The following is a 17,305-nucleotide window of genomic DNA, read 5'->3' as shown; positions in this document are numbered from 1 at the left end:
TTTGTCTCCATGAAAGCAGGGACCATGTCTTGTCTTGTTCCTAACTCTACCTTCAGCAACCCAAACAATACACATTTGCTGAATAAATTTATGCAGCATATACTACGGACTGTGCACTCTTCTATGGACTTTACAAATAACTCTTTTAATCCTCAAATAACCCAGTGAGGGAGGCTGGTTTTTACCCATTTTAGAATTAAGGAAACTGAGGCACACAGCAGTTGAGGAACCTGCCCAACTAGCAGAGTTGGAATCCCAGACACAAGGTGGTTAGCCACAATGCGATGCTTTTTCGACATATAAACTGACCGGTGGATGAAATTGACTGATTAAATGAATGAATGAATGGGTATGTGAATGTAAACGTGGATTTTTTTTGCGTCTCCGGAATCCCCCAGCTCTACCGCAAGGGGGCGCTCTCTCCCAGGTCTTGCCGCTGGTCCTCAAGGCGCGCACTCCCTTTGCGTCTCGGGCTCGCGCGCGCTGCCGCGGCACCGGAAGTGACTGAGCTTGCAAGTTCCCCCGGTCTGTTCAGGGGAAACTGAGGCCGGCTCGTGCGGAAGAGACAGCGCGAGTCGTCAGCCAGGTAGGCCGGCCTGGGTCCGCGGCGCGGAACTCGGCCGTGAAGAGCCCTCGCGTCTGGAAACGACTTGGCCGATGAAGGGGGGATGTGGCCCCCCACGGCTGGCGGGGCTCGCAGGTGAGAGCGCCGCCTCCCCTGTGCGTGGCAGGCGGTGCGCCCAATGGGAGCCCTGCCGTTCCGCTTCTGTGCCGTCTGGGCTCGCTGATTGGCTCCGCCTGGGCGGGCCGCCGGGGGCGAGACCCCTCCTCCCAGAAAGGTCTAGGGGGCGCCCCTGAGGGAGAGCGGTTGCCTAGCAACGGGGCGGTGGCCCGGCGGGTACCCGGCCTAGCGCGCGCGCGAAGCCGCGAGGCCGCAGCCCACCCACTCCGGGCTCCGGAGAGGTGCAGCCCCCGGCCCCCGAGCCCTCCCGGGGGCGCCAGGAAGCTGCTTTGGGCCCGCTCCCAGGAAAACGTGGTCTCAGCCGTGGGGGGCCCAGAGCAGGCCTCGACCCCTCTCCCTGACCGGAGGAGAGGCCCGGCGCCTCATCCTCAGCCGGTCTTTGTGCAGGGTGCCGGCGGCCATTGTGTCCGTGCGGGGAATGGAGGACCCGGCAATCCCCCACTGCCACCGCCACGTCCAGGGCCTTTGGGGAATTCAGAGAAAACCGGCGGCGTTTCTGGGGGGTCCCCGGCCTTCAGCCTCCCAGAAAGGCCCGGCGATGGCCTTTCCGAAGTCAGACCGCAGATCCGAGGCAGCTTCCCCCTCCCTCCGTCCCTCATCGAGACCTTGAGCCCCATTGAGAAGTCCCTTCAGGGTTTCGGAAGCCTCACTCTGGGCTGGTACTTAAATAGGAAAGAAAGAAAGAAAAAACCCTAAACCCCAGACCAGCCACCTCTAGGAGAGTTCTCCTGCCTCCCAGTAGGAGGCGGAGAGCCAAGGGGCGTGCAAGAGCGAGGGGGCTGGGCTCCCTCGGGTGGCAGGAGGCCGCGGCTGCGAGCGGCCGCCCTCGATCTGGGCGATGGAGGAGGAAGCAGGCGAGGCGGCCGGTTCCTGAGCGTCGTAATTCCTGTGTCGCCTTCTGGGCTCCCTGCCTGTTGGGTCGCATGATCCTTCCAGCCGCTGCTTTTTTTGCCAGCCACCGCGAGGCCGGCTGAGTTACCGGCATCCCGGCTGCCACCTTCTCTTCCTGACCTGTGATACAAAAGATCTTCCGGGGGCTGCACCTGCCTGCCGTCGCCTGAGAGGGATTTGAATGTAGGTTGTGCGGAGGCGGGGGTGGGGGACCGACTGCCCGGGGAGTGACTTTCCGAGGAAGGCATTTCGGAGAAAAAGAGGCGGCTGGGGTTAAAAAGGCCGGTGTGATGATTCAGAGCCCGCTGGTGCTTTCAATTTGACTTCATTGAAGTCTCCTGGAAGCTAGACCCAGACCTTGATGAGAGCCACAAAGAAACCAGTTCTGGTACCTGGAGGGGGAATGGGATGTTGTAGGGTAAATGGCATGCACATTAATTTTTTTTTTCCCTGAAGCTCTTTCTCTCCCTTCAGAACCTTATCTTGGCTTTGGATCTCCGAAGAGAACCACTGAGCAGAGACCAGACTCTGTGAGTGAGCAGGTGTTTTGGACAATGGACTGGTGGAGCCCATCCCTATTATAAAAATGTCTCAGAGCAACCGGGAGCTGGTGGTTGACTTTCTCTCCTACAAGCTTTCCCAGAAAGGATACAACTGGAGTCAGTTTAGTGACGTGGAAGAGAACAGAACTGAGGCCCCAGAAGGGACTGAATCAGAGATGGAGACCCCCAGTGCCATCAATGGCAACCCATCCTGGCACCTGGCGGACAGCCCCACGGGGAATGGAGCCACTGGCCACAGCAGCAGCTTGGATGCCCGGGAAGTGATCCCCATGGCAGCAGTGAAGCAAGCGCTGAGGGAGGCAGGCGATGAGTTTGAACTGAGGTACCGGCGGGCATTCAGCGACCTGACATCCCAGCTCCACATCACCCCAGGGACAGCATATCAGAGCTTTGAGCAGGTAGTGAATGAACTCTTCCGGGATGGGGTGAACTGGGGTCGCATTGTGGCCTTTTTCTCCTTCGGTGGGGCACTGTGCGTGGAAAGCGTAGACAAGGAGATGCAGGTATTGGTGAGTCGGATCGCAACCTGGATGGCCACTTACCTGAATGACCACCTAGAGCCTTGGATCCAAGAGAACGGCGGCTGGGTAAGGACCACGCCCCTTGTGTATTCCTTTTGCTTGGCCTCTGGTCAGAGAGGTTCCCCAACAGTCTCTACCCTGTAGCTCTTTCTGTTGTGCTGGGTGATTATTGGAGATGTTGTTTCTTAAGGAGATGTGAGTGGCCTCATTGCACAGCAAGAGGTTAACTGTTGTGAAATACGGATGACCTAGATCTTGAAGGACCAGGCATCTTTCATTCTGGTCACCCTCATGACCCCACTCTTTCATACTTGCGTTCCAGTTTCTCAGCAGAGGAAAACAGCCTCTGTGTTCGTTTGGCTCAAAACCTTTGAGAGTGGGAAGTTAGTCCGGTGTTCCCCTCCCCTTGATATACAGGCCTATCATGCAAAGGGGGATGAGTATAATGCCTGGAGAAGGCAGTGAGCATCAGTGACCCACAAGCCCCTCCAGTCTTACTCCCCAGGGATGTCAGTCCTGTCCTGGGCTTCCCTCCCCCAAGTCAAGTTCCCTTTATTTCAGGGTTTGCACACAGGGTACTCTCCTCTCAGAACAGGGCATGGCCAAGCAGGAGATCCCCCTGGCTTGGATGGCCGAGGATGGCCTGATTTTAGGGCAGTGTTAGCTGTGCCAGTGGGCCAGTTGTGTTTGTGCTGCGCCCCTATGTTCATTTGCTGTAAAGTGTGCAACTTTCTGCATGGTTGGCCTGTTTGCGGAGCTCTTGCTGTGTCACGCATTAAGCTCGGGGACTTTGCACCTCACTGCCTGGGGTCGGTTGGGGAGCTCCAGCTGTTCCGCCTGTTGCTTTCCGGCCAGGGCCCTGGGGCCTCTTCACCAAGCACCGTTTGCTGGCAAAGCAAGAACCTGGTCTGTGGGCCTCTGTGGGACATTGAGATTCAGTCACAGACTTAGGAACCAAACTGACACACGGGTGTGAGTCATGTAACTAGCTGTGTGACCTTGGACAGGCCAGTTTACCTTAAGCCTCAGTTTCTTCCACTAAAAAAATGTGGCAAGCCCTCCTTGCCTTGCAGAGTCTTGTCAGTCTTGTTGCTAACATGAGCACAGTGACTGACACCAGCAAGTTTTGCTGTAGTAGTTGTTATTGGTCCCAGACACACTTTCTGGGCCCAAGAGTCAGGCCCCACCCCTTTCCCTGGGAGGGAGAGTTGTCTTGCCCGTCACCAAGTCAGGATGAGACAGTGGTGAGAGATTCTTTGCCATGATCATTGTAGGCAATTTTTGCTCTTCTGCAGTGGACTCAGTCCTATTTCCTTGCTTATCTCCCTGCCTCCTGCCTGGGGGTGGGAGGTGCAGGGCTTATGAGAGGTATGCTGTCCCCTCAGAATACCCAGGATATTGAGCAGCGTGTGGAAAATAAGTCATCTATTGAAGGAGCTGAGGTGGAAGGGGGCCATTCACCATGGACTCAGGAATGTCAAGAATGCAATTATCCATAGGCTGGGCCTAGGGCGTGGCAGGCACTTCAGTTTACCACTGAGCAAGAGACCTCCGAGTAGGCCCTGGACCCCACCCCCTGTCTTATTTCCCATTTCTTTGCAACTTTATCAACTTTTCCCACTGCCACTTCTTGTAAGAGGCAAAGGGGTCAAGTCAGTAGAGGTCAGATGACTAGGGTGGGGTTGGGGGAGCTGAAGGCCCAAAGCTCTCTTGAGCTAAGGCTGACAAGATTTGAAAGCCATTCTGTAAATGAACTCCCTGGGGGGATAAATGATTAAATAGTTCCTGTTGGTTTGTGCAATGACCTCTCTTATTCCCTCCTGCTTTGATTCTCTTTGGGGGCAAATATTTGTTCAGCTGATTACAGGAGGGACAGGATTCCAGGCCTTCAGACACACCCTCTGAGGCATCTCCAAGTAGAGACTTTGGCCATTTGCCAGCTTTGCCTGACTATTGTCTTTGGCCAGTGGTCCTAATACCAAGTGGGTTGTTGCCAGCTATTAACAAAAGGCAATCTGGGAGAGGTGCCTGGTCTGCCAGCCAGCCTCTGCAGAGGGCTACCTGGACCAGAGGATTGCCCGTCACCCAGTGTTGCACGTGGAAAGAGGTTTTAGACAGCAGCGCTGGGCAAGTTCATTAGATCACTGCTGGATTGAAATTCCATCTTCTCTCTCTTTGCTCAAGAATTGTCAGAGCCCGTTGAACAACATACCATATGTTACTTCCTCTTGGTGACATAGGGAATGTGTGCAGAAGAGCCAGTTAAGTCAGAACCATTTCTGGGCACCCATTCTCCCTGAGGCCAGGAGGTAAAGAACATTTGACTTGGTATCCTTTGGGTAGAAGGTACCCGCCCACTTCCCTCTCAGGTACATTCCTGTTTGAGCTGCACAGACTGGCTACTGCAGTGGCATCTCATAATCTTCCTGGAGGCTGTGGCTAGGGTTCTGTGGGTGTAGGAGTTATGGGCTATTCCACTGTGGAGTATGCTCTAAATTTAGCACCCCTACAGGAAAGGGAAAGGAAATGAGCCTGTTTGGAGTACATCTTATGTATGAGTCATTGAGTTAGGTTTTTTACTTATGCAACCAAAATTTACTGAGCATCTACTATGAGGCAGGCACTGTGCTTGGTGCTGGCCATAAGCCAGACATGGTACCTTCCCTCACGGAAATGATATGCTGTTTCATATATTCCACACAATAACCTTCCAAGGTAGATGGGTTTTGTCCCAGTTTACATGTGAAGCTCCTGGTAGCTAAGTGGCCCCAGGTGCCCCTCAGCCAGTTAAGTGACTGAGTGAGAATTTACACTTAGGTTGGCCTCACTCCAAAGCCTGAACTCTTTCCATCCACATCAGGTTGTCCTAGGAGTAATAAAGTGACCCAGACATACTGGCACAGAAAAGCAGAGATGCTGTTGGGCCAGGCAAAAAACACCTGTGAAGGTGCTCACTCTGGTCTGTCATCCCGGTGTTGTTCAGGTAGCTGCAGGGAGAACAGTGCCTTTGTTGGCAGTAGCAGGTTCCCAAAGGCATGTGTGTAGCCTCAGATTCTGGCACTGGTGAAACTCAAGTAGGTATCAGGGTTTTGCCCAGTCAGGGTGGGTTTCTTGTTAATTTTTTCATTGTTAAAACCCTCCCTATCTTACCAATAGGTAAGAATCATTTGGGTGTGTGGTGGCCTGCCCCTAGGTATGTCTACTTAATTGTGAGTGATGCTCCAAAGACTGGAATGCCAGACTCATAGTCACACCACCCCCTGCCTGGAGTCACCTGGCAAGATGCTGAACCTGTTTGTCTCTCCTGTCCATCCTTCATTCTCACGTATAAAATGGAATAATGATAGCCACCTGTCATAGCTTGACTCTAGTAAAGGATCTAGAACAAAGGTGCTTCCGGGGCCTTAATTGCAGGGTGGAAGCGCCCCTTTTAATGAATAGGCTACTTGCCTCAGAAAATTGAACTTTACCCCGAGAGTTTCTTAAGAAACAAAGCCAGCCCCTGAGATATTTACCTAGAATCGTATATGATGTGACCTTCCTCGAAGGGACAGAGTGTTTCTGGGGCTTTCCAATGGGAATGTAGACCGTTACAGGGCAAGGACCCAGGTGGGCCAGACCATTTTGGGATCGCTGTTCTTGGGAAACCCCTCAGCTTGATGGAAACATCATCGTTGAGAGCAGTGGACAGAGTGTGGGGGAGAACACATAATTTGGCGTTTTCCAGGCTGCGTGGCTCTGTGGTCTTCTAGTTTCTGTAGGTTTCTTCTTGCCTGTTCTGGCTTCTTTGACTTGGATGTATGCTTAGCTGAAGCACCTCAGCAATCTTTGCAGATCTCAACAGCTGTTGGCAATTCTGCGGTTTTCATGGGGAAACCCCATTAGAAACCCCAAACGTGGAAATTTTTAGTAATCTCATTCAGGTCCTAAAGTGGGGTAGAAGTGTCTCAGGGGCTCCCCCCTCAAAACACCCATTTCTTCTAGATGTACATTTGAGGTTGCTCTTAAAACTCTGTCACCATCACAGGGGTTTCCAGACTTCCTAAGACTGATTTCCCCAGTAGCCCCAAAGAGCCCTCAGCTTCTGGTAGAAAATTACCCAGGTATTTTTTCAAGGGGCCCCAGCGGAACCCAGAGGGTTTTCTTGACTTTTGTGTAGGTGGTCACCAGATTTGTCTGGGCGACAGGAAGCAGCAGTTGTTAGCTGTTGCTTCCCCAGCAGGTCTCTGTCCTGAAACCAGTGAGCTTGAGCATCCTCCTCCGTGCCCAGCCTCCCTGGTTTTTCCAGTGCCCTCAGCCTTCTATCATGGGGCTTTCTTTCAGCAACTGTGGTTTTTGTCTGGGTTTAGCATGGATAGATTCGTGGGTGATTTCCAGTGAGCTGCTCTTCCGCAGAAACATAATCTCCTGCTACCTTAATTAGCAGGGCCCTGCCCCCACCCCCAACCTCCAACCTAATTCCACGGAGTCCTCCCTAAGGACTCCCTCTCTTTTCTTTGAAGGAGTACTCTGCTCTTGGATCCGCTTTTCTTCTGTCCCTCCAGCCGACGGTCTGTCTTCCCTGTTCCCAGCTGGCAGACCTGAGTCAGACAGTCCCACTGGGTCTTTTTGTTTAGCCGGGGGAAGAGAAGACCCAGGAGAGTATGCTCACTGGGTCCAAACATCTGAAGGAAGAGGGGCTAAGCCTGTTTTATTGATTGGTACAGTGCCCAGCAGACTTGGGATCCACCAGAGGAAAATAACAGTGGTAGAGTTTAAATTAGTTTAAGGAAGACATTTCTAACACTGCCATATCTCTCCCAGGTTTAGGAGCCTCCTGAGGGTGGAGTCCACATCTTGTCTGTACTTGTTTCCTCAGCACTGAGCATAGCAGGTACCTAATGAAAGAGACACCCACTAAATTTCTGGAGAAACAGACACTTATCAAACCAGAATGATAGTAATGAGAACTGACCTTTACCTAATCATTTATTCATTGGTTCACACAATGTTTATTGAGCTCCTACTATGTGCCAGGCTGTCTTAAGTACTAGAGGTACAGCTTTAAATAAAACTAAGTTTCTCTCCTTGTGGAGGTCACATTCTAGTGGGATGAAACAGATGATAAACATGTAATTATATATATATAACATATAACAGGTGATAGTGCTATGAAGAAAATAATGCAGCTTGAGGCATAGGGCATGCCTAGCTAGGGAAGTGGGGCTGCAATTTTCAAACAGTGGTCAGGGAAGGCATCTCCAAAAGGTGATATTTGAGCCAAGACCTGAAGGTGAGGTGGTAGATGATACAGGTACCTGTAGAAAGAGTGTTATAAGCAGAGGGAATAGACTCAGGAAGGAGTAGGCTTGGCATGTTCAGGCATGAGCAAGAAGGCCAGGGTGGCTGGAGAAGAAACAGCATGAGGGGGAGTGGTAGGAGTTAAGAGGGCAGATGGTGGGAATTGAGCTGGGAGAGGTAGCCAGAGGCCAGATCACATAAGGCATTATAGGCCGTGATGAGAACCTGGCTTTGGTCGAATGAGAGAAAGGCCAGGAGCAAGTCTGGAGCAGGGATGAAGTGATATGAATTCTGCAAGGGTGGCATCCCGGGAGCCCAGTGAAGGGGCTAGCGCAACTGCCAGGTAGAAAGAAGAGTGGCTTAGATCAGGAGGTGGAGGTGGAAGTGGAAGTGGTGAAAAGGGTGTAGAGAATAAGACCAGGCTTGCACATGGTGTATTGATGTGTCCAGCCACCTTGGAAGCCACGTTTTTTAACCACTTGGAGGTCATAGAATCAAGGCTAAATAAGCTGGATGTTCTTCAGGGATGGTCCTCCTCCACTCTAGCAATATTTCTGTCTGAATAACTGCGCCATGTCTGGGTTCAGGTCCCAGCTCCCTATGTCTAGCTGTGTGACCTTGAGCAAGCTCCTTGACCTCTGAACCTTGGGGCAAATAACACCTGCTTCAACAAGGTCATGACAAAGACCTAATGAGGTGTGCCTGAGATGTGCAGAGCCTGGTGCGTGTTGGCATCGTAATTCTTGCCTTCTTCGCCACAGAACTCACATCGGACTTCCATTCACAGAATTTTCAGCAGCCATTCTCCCTTTTTTGGACTTCATATAGTGACCCTCCAGCATCCCCTAAGGGCTGGCAGGCCCTAGCAGTGTTCCTGTCATGGCAACAGCTCCATAGTGTTCCTGTGACATGTTGATACAAGGACTGCTCTGAGAGTCGGGACCCCAGTTCTACTCTCAGCCTGCTCCAGTCACTGTCTCCCCTCGGCCGAGTCATTTCACTCCCAGGCCCCAGTTTCCCCGTCTGTGAGATGGAGAGTTGAATAGACAGTCTAGGGATCTGCTTCTCACTGGCCTTAATCCTTGTGGCAGATCCCACCATTACGGCATAGTTCACATTAATTATGTTTTAGGAGGGCTTTTTCCTATCAACAGCTGCGGCATTTGAACCGCAAAAATTAGCAAATCTCACTGTCAATGTAGGGTAGTTTATCACTAACCTCATAATAATATTCCACATTTATGTGGCACTTTACAACTTACAAAGGGCTTTCATATCCACCTTGCCTTTTTGATGCTCACAGCCACCCAGGGAGGTGAGCAGGAGGGAAGTCAGGCCCAGAAGGGTGAAGTGACTTGCCCAAGGTTACATCAGGAGGAAGATGCAGGGTTTCAACTTTCAAATCTGGATTTTACCAGTTCCCTACCTACTGTGTGACTTTGGGCAAGTCTTTTAACTTGTAAATGGCTATAATTCGAGCACCTTGTTCTGAAGGTGCAGTGAGTTAATTCGGGTCTTAAGGCTCTCAGAATAGTGACTGTTAGTATCAGCAGCCAACAGCAGCCGCGTCCTAGGGCTCCTTCAGTCGTGTCATCTGGCTTCCCGTCTATTACATATTGATTTTTGCAGAAAGAAACTGCTTTGGGGACCTTCTGCTACTTCGTTTCATCCCTGATGAGACTCTCAGGCCAAGGCGGAGCCTTACAGCTAGCTCCAAGCTACAGTGCTTTTTGGGCAGACTCCAGAGCTCCCCTCGGAACTAGAGGTTTTTCTCTCGCTCTTCAGGAAATGCCATTGCAATGACTTCCATGGACTGCTTCCTGTCCCAGCCCTGCAGCCGGATTCCTGCTGGTGAGAGTGTAGAAGCTGGAAAGTAATGTCCCTAAAGGCTCCCCGCTACAAACTTTTTTTGGACATGTTCCCCTCCCTTTCCTCTTGTGAGTCACTTTCTTTACTCCCTCTCCCTCCACCCTTCACCTAGCTTCTCCCTCTAGCCTGTGATCATCCCTTTAAGATTTAGAAAATGTATTTCCACTTAGTTCTGTCAGACGTTTCCCCCACCTCTCACTGGGGGTTTGGTCACAACTCCTGAGTTTTCTCTGTGGTTCCATCACTCAGTAGCAGTTTCAGTCTTACACGCCCCCTAGAGGAACATTCAGCCTGTCACTTGCAGTGCCTTGTGTCATCCATTAACCCTGAGTTCCCGCAGGGGCCCCCACCCCACCCCTGCACAGGACAGAGACTCCTGAGAGATCTTAGAGGTTTGGCACATATAATTCCTGTCTCTTGGAGATTGATGACAAAGGGTAGAGTGAAGTGGAGCCTGCCGCCCCCTCCCCCCAGTCACCTTTCAGGAGACGGCCAGAAGGTTGAAACCTTGTTGGACAATCATCTGAGGAATGGGAGCTAGCTTGGGAGGGGATTGGAACGCACTCAACTATGCCTCAGATCCTTTGTTCCGCTCTTGAAAGGGAAACATTCCCCTCCCTCCTCTGTGGCCACACACACGTGCCTTTGTTCCCCCGAGTCAGGCAGGGCCGGCCCGGGAACACAGTGTCCCTTCCAAGGAGCCTGACTTGCCTCCCCAGAGGCTGGCCTCCTGGTCAGTAGGACTGGAATTTTTGCTCAGGAGCCCCCAGCCTCGTGTGCTTTCCGTAGAAGAGTGTCTCTCAGAAGCTGAGAACTTGTCTACAAACAGCTGCCCAGGGACTTCCCTGGAATTATTCCACGGGATGCCCATGTCCCAGAATTAAACAGTCCCTCCCTTTTATTCCACTTGGTGATTAATATTATTGTTAACATTACTATTAATAGCACCTAACATTTATCAAGTGCTTACTCTGTGCCAGGCATTGTTCAAAGTGCTTTACGTGTATTAATTTATTCCATTCGCACAGCAACACTTCTGAAGTTGGTACTGCTATTATCCCCATTTTACAAATGAAGAAACTGAGGTGCAGAGAGGTTAAGCACCTTATGCAAGGTAGCACAGTTAGTAAGTGGCAAAGCCTGGGTGGCAAGCCAGGGGGTAGCTTCCAAGCTCCCACTTTTAAATACTATACTGTGCCCCTCCCCCCACTATACTAGTATCTGGATAATTGTTGCCATTTATCCAGTGCTCACTATGCGACAGGTGTTTTACCAACATCCTCTCTGTGTTACTATCCCAACAACCTTGTCATTATAGGACACTGAGATTTGGGAGGGCTCAGTTCGCATGAGGCCAAGTCAGGATTTGAAACCCAGTCTGTCTCACTCCAAAGCCCGCGTTCTTTATCTCTAATTCTTCTTAAAAACCCTACAAGGTAGGTGGTGTTTTATGGTTGGGAAAACAGGCTCAGAGAAAAGTGACATGTACAGGAGGACCTTGCCAGGACGACCTGGGGTTCCAACTTGAGGTGTTGGACTTCACAGCACTTTACTACCTTAGTAGTCTGTAGCGTGACGATAATTGCTTTTATGTGCGTGGTAACACTTTATAATGTACCGGACTGCTTTGTATACATCATTTCACAGTGAGGTAAGTGAAGTGGGTATGTTCAGTCCCAAGTTAGGGAGGAAACTAAGGCAAGGGGGTTTTTCTCATAGTAAATGACAGAGTCAGACTTAAAAAATCTGTGTTCTGGCCTTTAATGCAGTGTTATCGTTGTTGCCGGCCTGCCCTGAGGCTGGACTCATTGCTCAGAGCTGTCCTCAGAGTTTTGTTTCCTTTGTTAAATCAGCAAATACTGATGAATGCTTTATATGGGCCAGGTGCTGGGGATACTGGCTCCCATCCCTCAGTGGTCTGTTTCCATGCCCCACACCTTGGGCCTTGCTGATGTCCTTCTGTCATCTGAATCAGGCTGTGTGCATCACCCATCAGTCCGCTCACCTCCCAGCCACACCAGGCACCATTCATTATTGTTAGCATGTATTGATCACCCTCAACAAGCCCATACATAAAACTCTGGACTCAGATTTGAAGCTTAGCTTGTTTTCTTGCTGGTGGCATAACACTAGGCAGATCACCTTCAAATTCTCACCCATTAATCTGAGAGAATAATACCAACCTCCCATAGTAAAGCGAGGCCTAAATGAGAAAGTGAGATGCAGAAGTGTTTTTGAGTAATGATAACAGATACAATGTGTTCAGTGCTGCCCTGTGCCAGGTACTATGTTTATGCCCTTGACGGAGTCATCTTGTTTGGTCCTCACAACTGCTCTGGTGTGAAGATGGAGAATCCAGAGCTTCCAGAGGCTCTATAATGTGTCCACAGTAACACACCTTGTAAGAGGCAGAGCTGGGTCTTGCACTCACATGTGTCTGGTGCCAAAGCCTACCCTGAAGCCACTGTGTCATTGCTTCTTTGCAGGCCTGGACTGGCTTATTTTACCGAGTACCTGGCACAGAGCCTGGGGTTAGGCAATGGCTCCACAAGGGTCTGCTCAGTGAACATGAAGGGTTGTTATCATTAGGTGCAGGTTAGGCTACAAAAATGTCTCTGTCCTAAGGAAGCAAACTCATTTGAAGCAGTAGGAATAGACCCAAAACTCTTGACGAATGGCTCCAGGCAAACTGTGCCAAATCTGTGGTGTAGACTCCAGAAGCAGAAGAGGACAGACCCACTGCCTGCATCCCACAGGTGCCCTGGACCTCTGCCAAACCAGCCCACTTCCACCATCAGCTAGTCAATTGATGACTGGGCCCAGAGGCCTCCATCCCAGCCCGTATATCAATATGTATCTTCTCCCTTGCCAACTGTATCACCAACCCAGACCCTCTTCTGTCCTGGTAGTGGAAAGTGTCAGAAAGAGGAAAGGTCCCTAGAGGCTTGAATAATAGCCCTCTCAGCACTGTGGCTTTATGCAGTTCACACTGAGTCCTCAGTTTCCTCATCTGTAAAATGAAGATAATAGTAGTAATCTCTTTCTCATAGGCTTGCTGTGTTTCTTCTGCCTGGATCATTCTTCCCCTAGAACTGATCAAGGCTGTCTTATCATTTAGGTCTCCACTCAAATACCACCTCTCCAAAGGCCACCCGTGTTTGCATGTTTACTGTCCATCTCCAGTAAAACCTAAGTTCCCAGAGTATAGGGGCTTTGTCTCATTTTTTCCGTCATCTCTAGCATCTAGCAGAGTTGGCACGTAGGAGACACTCAGCAAATATTTGTTGAATGAGCAAGTGAGTGACTGTAGCCCACGTAGCACAGTGCCTGACATACAGAACGCTCAGTCAGTGTTAGGCATCATTATTACCTGTTAGGAAGATGTGGATCATGAAGGCTTTCAGTAGGTGGAAAGAATGTGGCAAGGGCAGACTCAGTGGGTAAGAAACGCCCAGCCAGATCTGGAGAGTGGAAGTGTATGAAGCATTCGGGAGACAGTGAGGAGCCAGATTGGCTGAAGAGGGTCTAGGTTGTCAGTCAAGCTGCTCAGGGAAAGGGAGCAGTGACTGATGGTGGAGGCCTTTGGGCAGAGGGATGAGAATGGTTGACTGTAGGGTGGGCCCAATGGGGAGAGGCCCAGCACCAGAGGGATGCCACCAGGTCTCTGGTAATCCCCGGGAAAGAGAATCCCTCTCCAGCCGGGGCTCAGCAGGCAAAGCTGCAGGGAGATAAAAGCCAGAGGCACCTGCGACCTGCAGATCAGGTAGGCTGCCCTGGTTGTTATTTTGGGGCTCTGGGCCAGGTGCAGATTCAAAGGCTTGATTGAAGCCTTTTGGCAGCTCTGGTCTCAGCAGGGTAAACATCACCTGTCTCCTGCCACCTGTGGCAACAATGCCAGGAAGGTACCCTGGGCAGGCCCAAAGGGGCCCAGCTTTCTTGCTGCCCTCATGGAACAAGAAATACCCTCCAGGAGAGGCCACTCCTTCCCTGCTCCACAGCTCCCTTTCTGAAGGGCTCAAGTGGCAATAAGGTGCCTCCTGCCCAAAAGGCCCCCATGGTTCCAGCCCATGGAAGGCAGGGGCGGAGCATTGGGAGCCGTTGACAGCTGGGCCCAGCTGGGGGGAGGGGTCAGTTTGGGAGCAGGTGCAGATTTCGAGGAGGGCGGGGCCTGAAGGGAAGTAGGGATCTTGGTAGGCTGCAAAATTTCCCTCCCCATCCCCCATCCCGCAGCCACAGCTGGCGTCTTCAGGAACCTGATGACCTAGTTACAATGCCTAGAAATTGTTAGCTTAGTTTGCAGTTCAGGGCTGTGCCAGTCTCTCCTCTCTGAGGCTTCTTGGGTCCAAAAGGTGCCCTGGCATTCCCCCGAGGGGGTTCCTCATGAAGGACACGCACCATATCACGTGTAGAGGCTTCTTGGCCAAGAAAGGAAAGAACCAATCAGGCTCCTTCCCTTTTTCCCTGGTGTGCCCCCCCATCCCAAGGAGAAAAGACTCCTCTGCCCCTGCCCTCGCCCCTTTCTGTTTCTCTCTGGGGGGTTGGTGGGTGGCAAGTGGAGGTCACAAACTTCTTCCCTGGAGTTTCAGCAGAGAGGGAGAGACTCCTGTTGCCCTAGGGATAGCTTGAGCATATCTAACCATTCCCTCACCTCCCATCTCTGTGTGATGTTCAGACCTGCTGGAAGGGGATGAGAAAGAATCTCTTGGGGGCTCTGGAGGTCCCAGCCCTCCCAGGCAGCAACTGCTCCTGATGTTCCTGGTGTCTGCCTCTCCAGTGCCTCCCTGGGAGAAATTCCATCACTGTAAGAGTCAGGTACAAAGTTTGACAAACCAATGCTGAATCCTACTTGCTCTATTGTTATCTTTGGGCAGATTTCTTAATCTCCCCCAGCTTTAGTTTCCTCACCTATAAAACGGCGATAATAATGTATAGTGCTTTTCTTGAGAGCATGAAAATAGCTGGTAAGATACGTGGAGCACTCAGCATGGAGCCTGGCATATAGTAGTTACTGAGTATGACAGCTGCTATTACTGCTATTTGATCACTGTTGGAAATATTCTCCAAGAGCAAACTTTTAGGCTGACAGAGTATGTAGATACTCTTTGAACCAAGAGCTTGGAGATTTTGAGATTCCTGAAGCTGGGGACTGTGGCTCATAACCTTGTCCCTCGCCGCCTCCACAAGGGCCCCAAGTCATGCTGTGTACGGGTTTGACCGATGTTGCTGACTAGACTTCTGGCAATGGGGCACATTTTCTTTAGGTTTTGCCAGGTGCCTCCAAGAAGGCAGGGGCTTCCTCCTCTGCTGTATTCACTGCTGTATCCCTAGGTCCTGCCACAGAACCTGGAACAGAGAAGGTGCTCAATCGCTGTTGTTCACTGAGGAGGAGACTTAATAAGTCGAATACTTAAAGTGCTTAGGAGCCTGCCTAGCACACAGTAGGTGCTTGACATGTGTAAACAAGGTGTTGTAGGACTCCGGAGTTTTTCTAGGATGGCCCCACTCCTTGTTTGCACATGGCCATACGCCTCTTGCCCAAACTCTGCCTGTTGCCTCATCTGTTGAAGGAAGATAAGGCCTGCTTTGCCTCCCTCATAGGCTAGCTGCGAGGCCCGAGGAGCCGATAGATGAAAAAGCACTTTGAAGACTATAAATGTTTGGTCATGTTGCTGCTCTTTGACTGAGGTCACAGCCACAGCTGTGTCATTCATTCCATTCATTAATTCATTCAGCCAACCAGCATTTTTTTTTTTTTTTAAAGATTTTTATTTTTTCCTTTTTCTCCCCAAAGTCCCCCGGTACATAGTTGTGTATTCTTCGTTGTGGGTTCCTCTAGTTGTGGCATGTGGGACGCTGCCTCAGCGTGGTCTGACGAGCAGTGCCATGTCCGCGCCCAGGATTCGAACCGACGAAACACTGGGCCGCCTGCAGCGGAGCGCGCGAACTTAACCACTCGGCCACGGGGCCAGCCCCCCAACCAGCATTTTTTGATTGGAAACAATATCCTAGCTCTCTCACATATCTGGCTTCATGAATTTGGACAAATTACTTTACTTTACATCTCTAAGCCTGGATATCTATAAAATGGAAATAATCCTCATTTCACAGGATTTTTGGGAGAAAGACTAAGCAAGGTGCCCTGAGCTTCTTGACAGTGGAAAGTACGTCTCATTCACTGTTATCTCTTAGGTCTAGCACTCGGTGGCTGAGTGTTCAGTGACCGAGTTAACCAGCGTTTGTAACAGTGAATGGTGTGTGTAGAGTGCCCTGCGCAGGGCCTGGTGCCGAGTAAAAGCTCACCAAGTGCTGCGTCTTTCCTTTTCCTCTCACTGTGAAGTTTGGTCATTCATTGACTCAGCTATTGCTTGTGTTCTGCAGTCAAATTACCAGGCAAGGCCAGATCTCTGAGTGTGACGCAGATGAGAAGTAGAAATGAGTATTAGCTCCTAACCCCAGGATGTCCTCACCTGCCTGGGCTGGATGCTGAGTGGGAGCTCTAACCCGGCCTGGATCAGTGCTGCTTAAACATAAAACTGAGGCTCAGCAGGCCTCACCCTACGCTCACCTCTGACTCAGAACAAGAGTGCTACCCACTCTCCATCTGCTACTCAGTGAGGAAAATTTCCCTTTGCTCACAGCACCCACATTCATATGGAACCCTAGGGGTTATCATATCAAGAAAGTCCCTAGGGAGTCACTCAGAAATGGCCCTTTGGGGCAGGGTTCACGGAGGGAGCCCAAGTCTAAGGCTCAAGGTCTCCTGGGACTGGGTCAAGAAGCAGGTGCAGGCATGAGGCCACAGGCTGGTGGCTGAGTGATGAAACTGAGAGATATCTAGGGCCAGACAAGAAGTCACCCCAGAGGAAACTGCCCGCCTGTCCATGCAGGTGTCTGGACACCTGGGGGCAGTTTCTGGGTCTGATTTAGTGGTAGAAGTTGGGGTTCCAAATTAGTACTCCAAGCCTCAGTGAGAGGAACCCATGGAACTCCAGAGCAAGCCTACAGGTGGCACCCAGGTCAGTACCTTTGAAACTCTCTCAGACCTCTTCAGGGTGGAAGAGGCCCTTCCTCTGGGCTCCACAGCACCTATCCCTGCAAGAGCCCCAGGGCCAATGAATAATAACCAGAGCGCCCTTTATGGGGCCCCTGTGGTGTGCTGCGCACTGTGCTGGGGGCTTTTTAAGAGAAAGGGATCATTTCCTTACTGGAAGGAGGGCCTCTGGAGTTGGACAGAGCTGAGTTAGAATCTGCACTCCATCGCGTACCAGCTGTTCGATCTTGGGCACACTCCTTCCCCTTTCTGAGCCTCAGTTTCCCTCTCTGAAAAATGGAGATGATACCTGCCTCCTGGGGTTTTTGTAAGGATGTCGAGCTTAGCACAGATGTTACAGTATTTTTAATAATAGCTAACATTTATTGAGCACTTACACTTAAGTGTT

At 51.0% G+C, this 17,305-nt stretch overlaps 1 protein-coding gene across 7 annotated transcripts in view; it reads left to right on the top strand.

Moving 5' to 3' along the window:
- Positions 1–445: 445 nt before the first annotated feature.
- BCL2L1 (BCL2 like 1) overlaps positions 446–17,305 on the top strand; it is a 44,775-nt gene continuing 27,915 nt past the window's right edge. Inside the window, exons 1-2 of one of the 7 annotated variants that reach the window (XM_070247250.1) lie at positions 446–700; positions 2,108–2,783. In XM_070247250.1, the coding sequence (XP_070103351.1) occupies positions 2,220–2,783 (564 nt within the window). In that variant the 5' untranslated portion in view covers positions 446–700; positions 2,108–2,219. Of the gene's footprint in view, positions 2,022–2,089; positions 2,784–17,305 lie in introns of all 7 variants that reach the window. The other 6 variants (XM_070247253.1, XM_070247251.1, XM_070247252.1 and 3 more) reach the window with 6 other exon arrangements.

This window comes from Equus caballus, chromosome 22 (genome assembly GCF_041296265.1).
Source record: "Equus caballus isolate H_3958 breed thoroughbred chromosome 22, TB-T2T, whole genome shotgun sequence".
NCBI lineage: Eukaryota > Metazoa > Chordata > Mammalia > Perissodactyla > Equidae > Equus > Equus caballus.
Note: the sequence above shows the minus strand (reverse complement) of the source record. Positions and strands in the feature narration are given on the sequence as shown.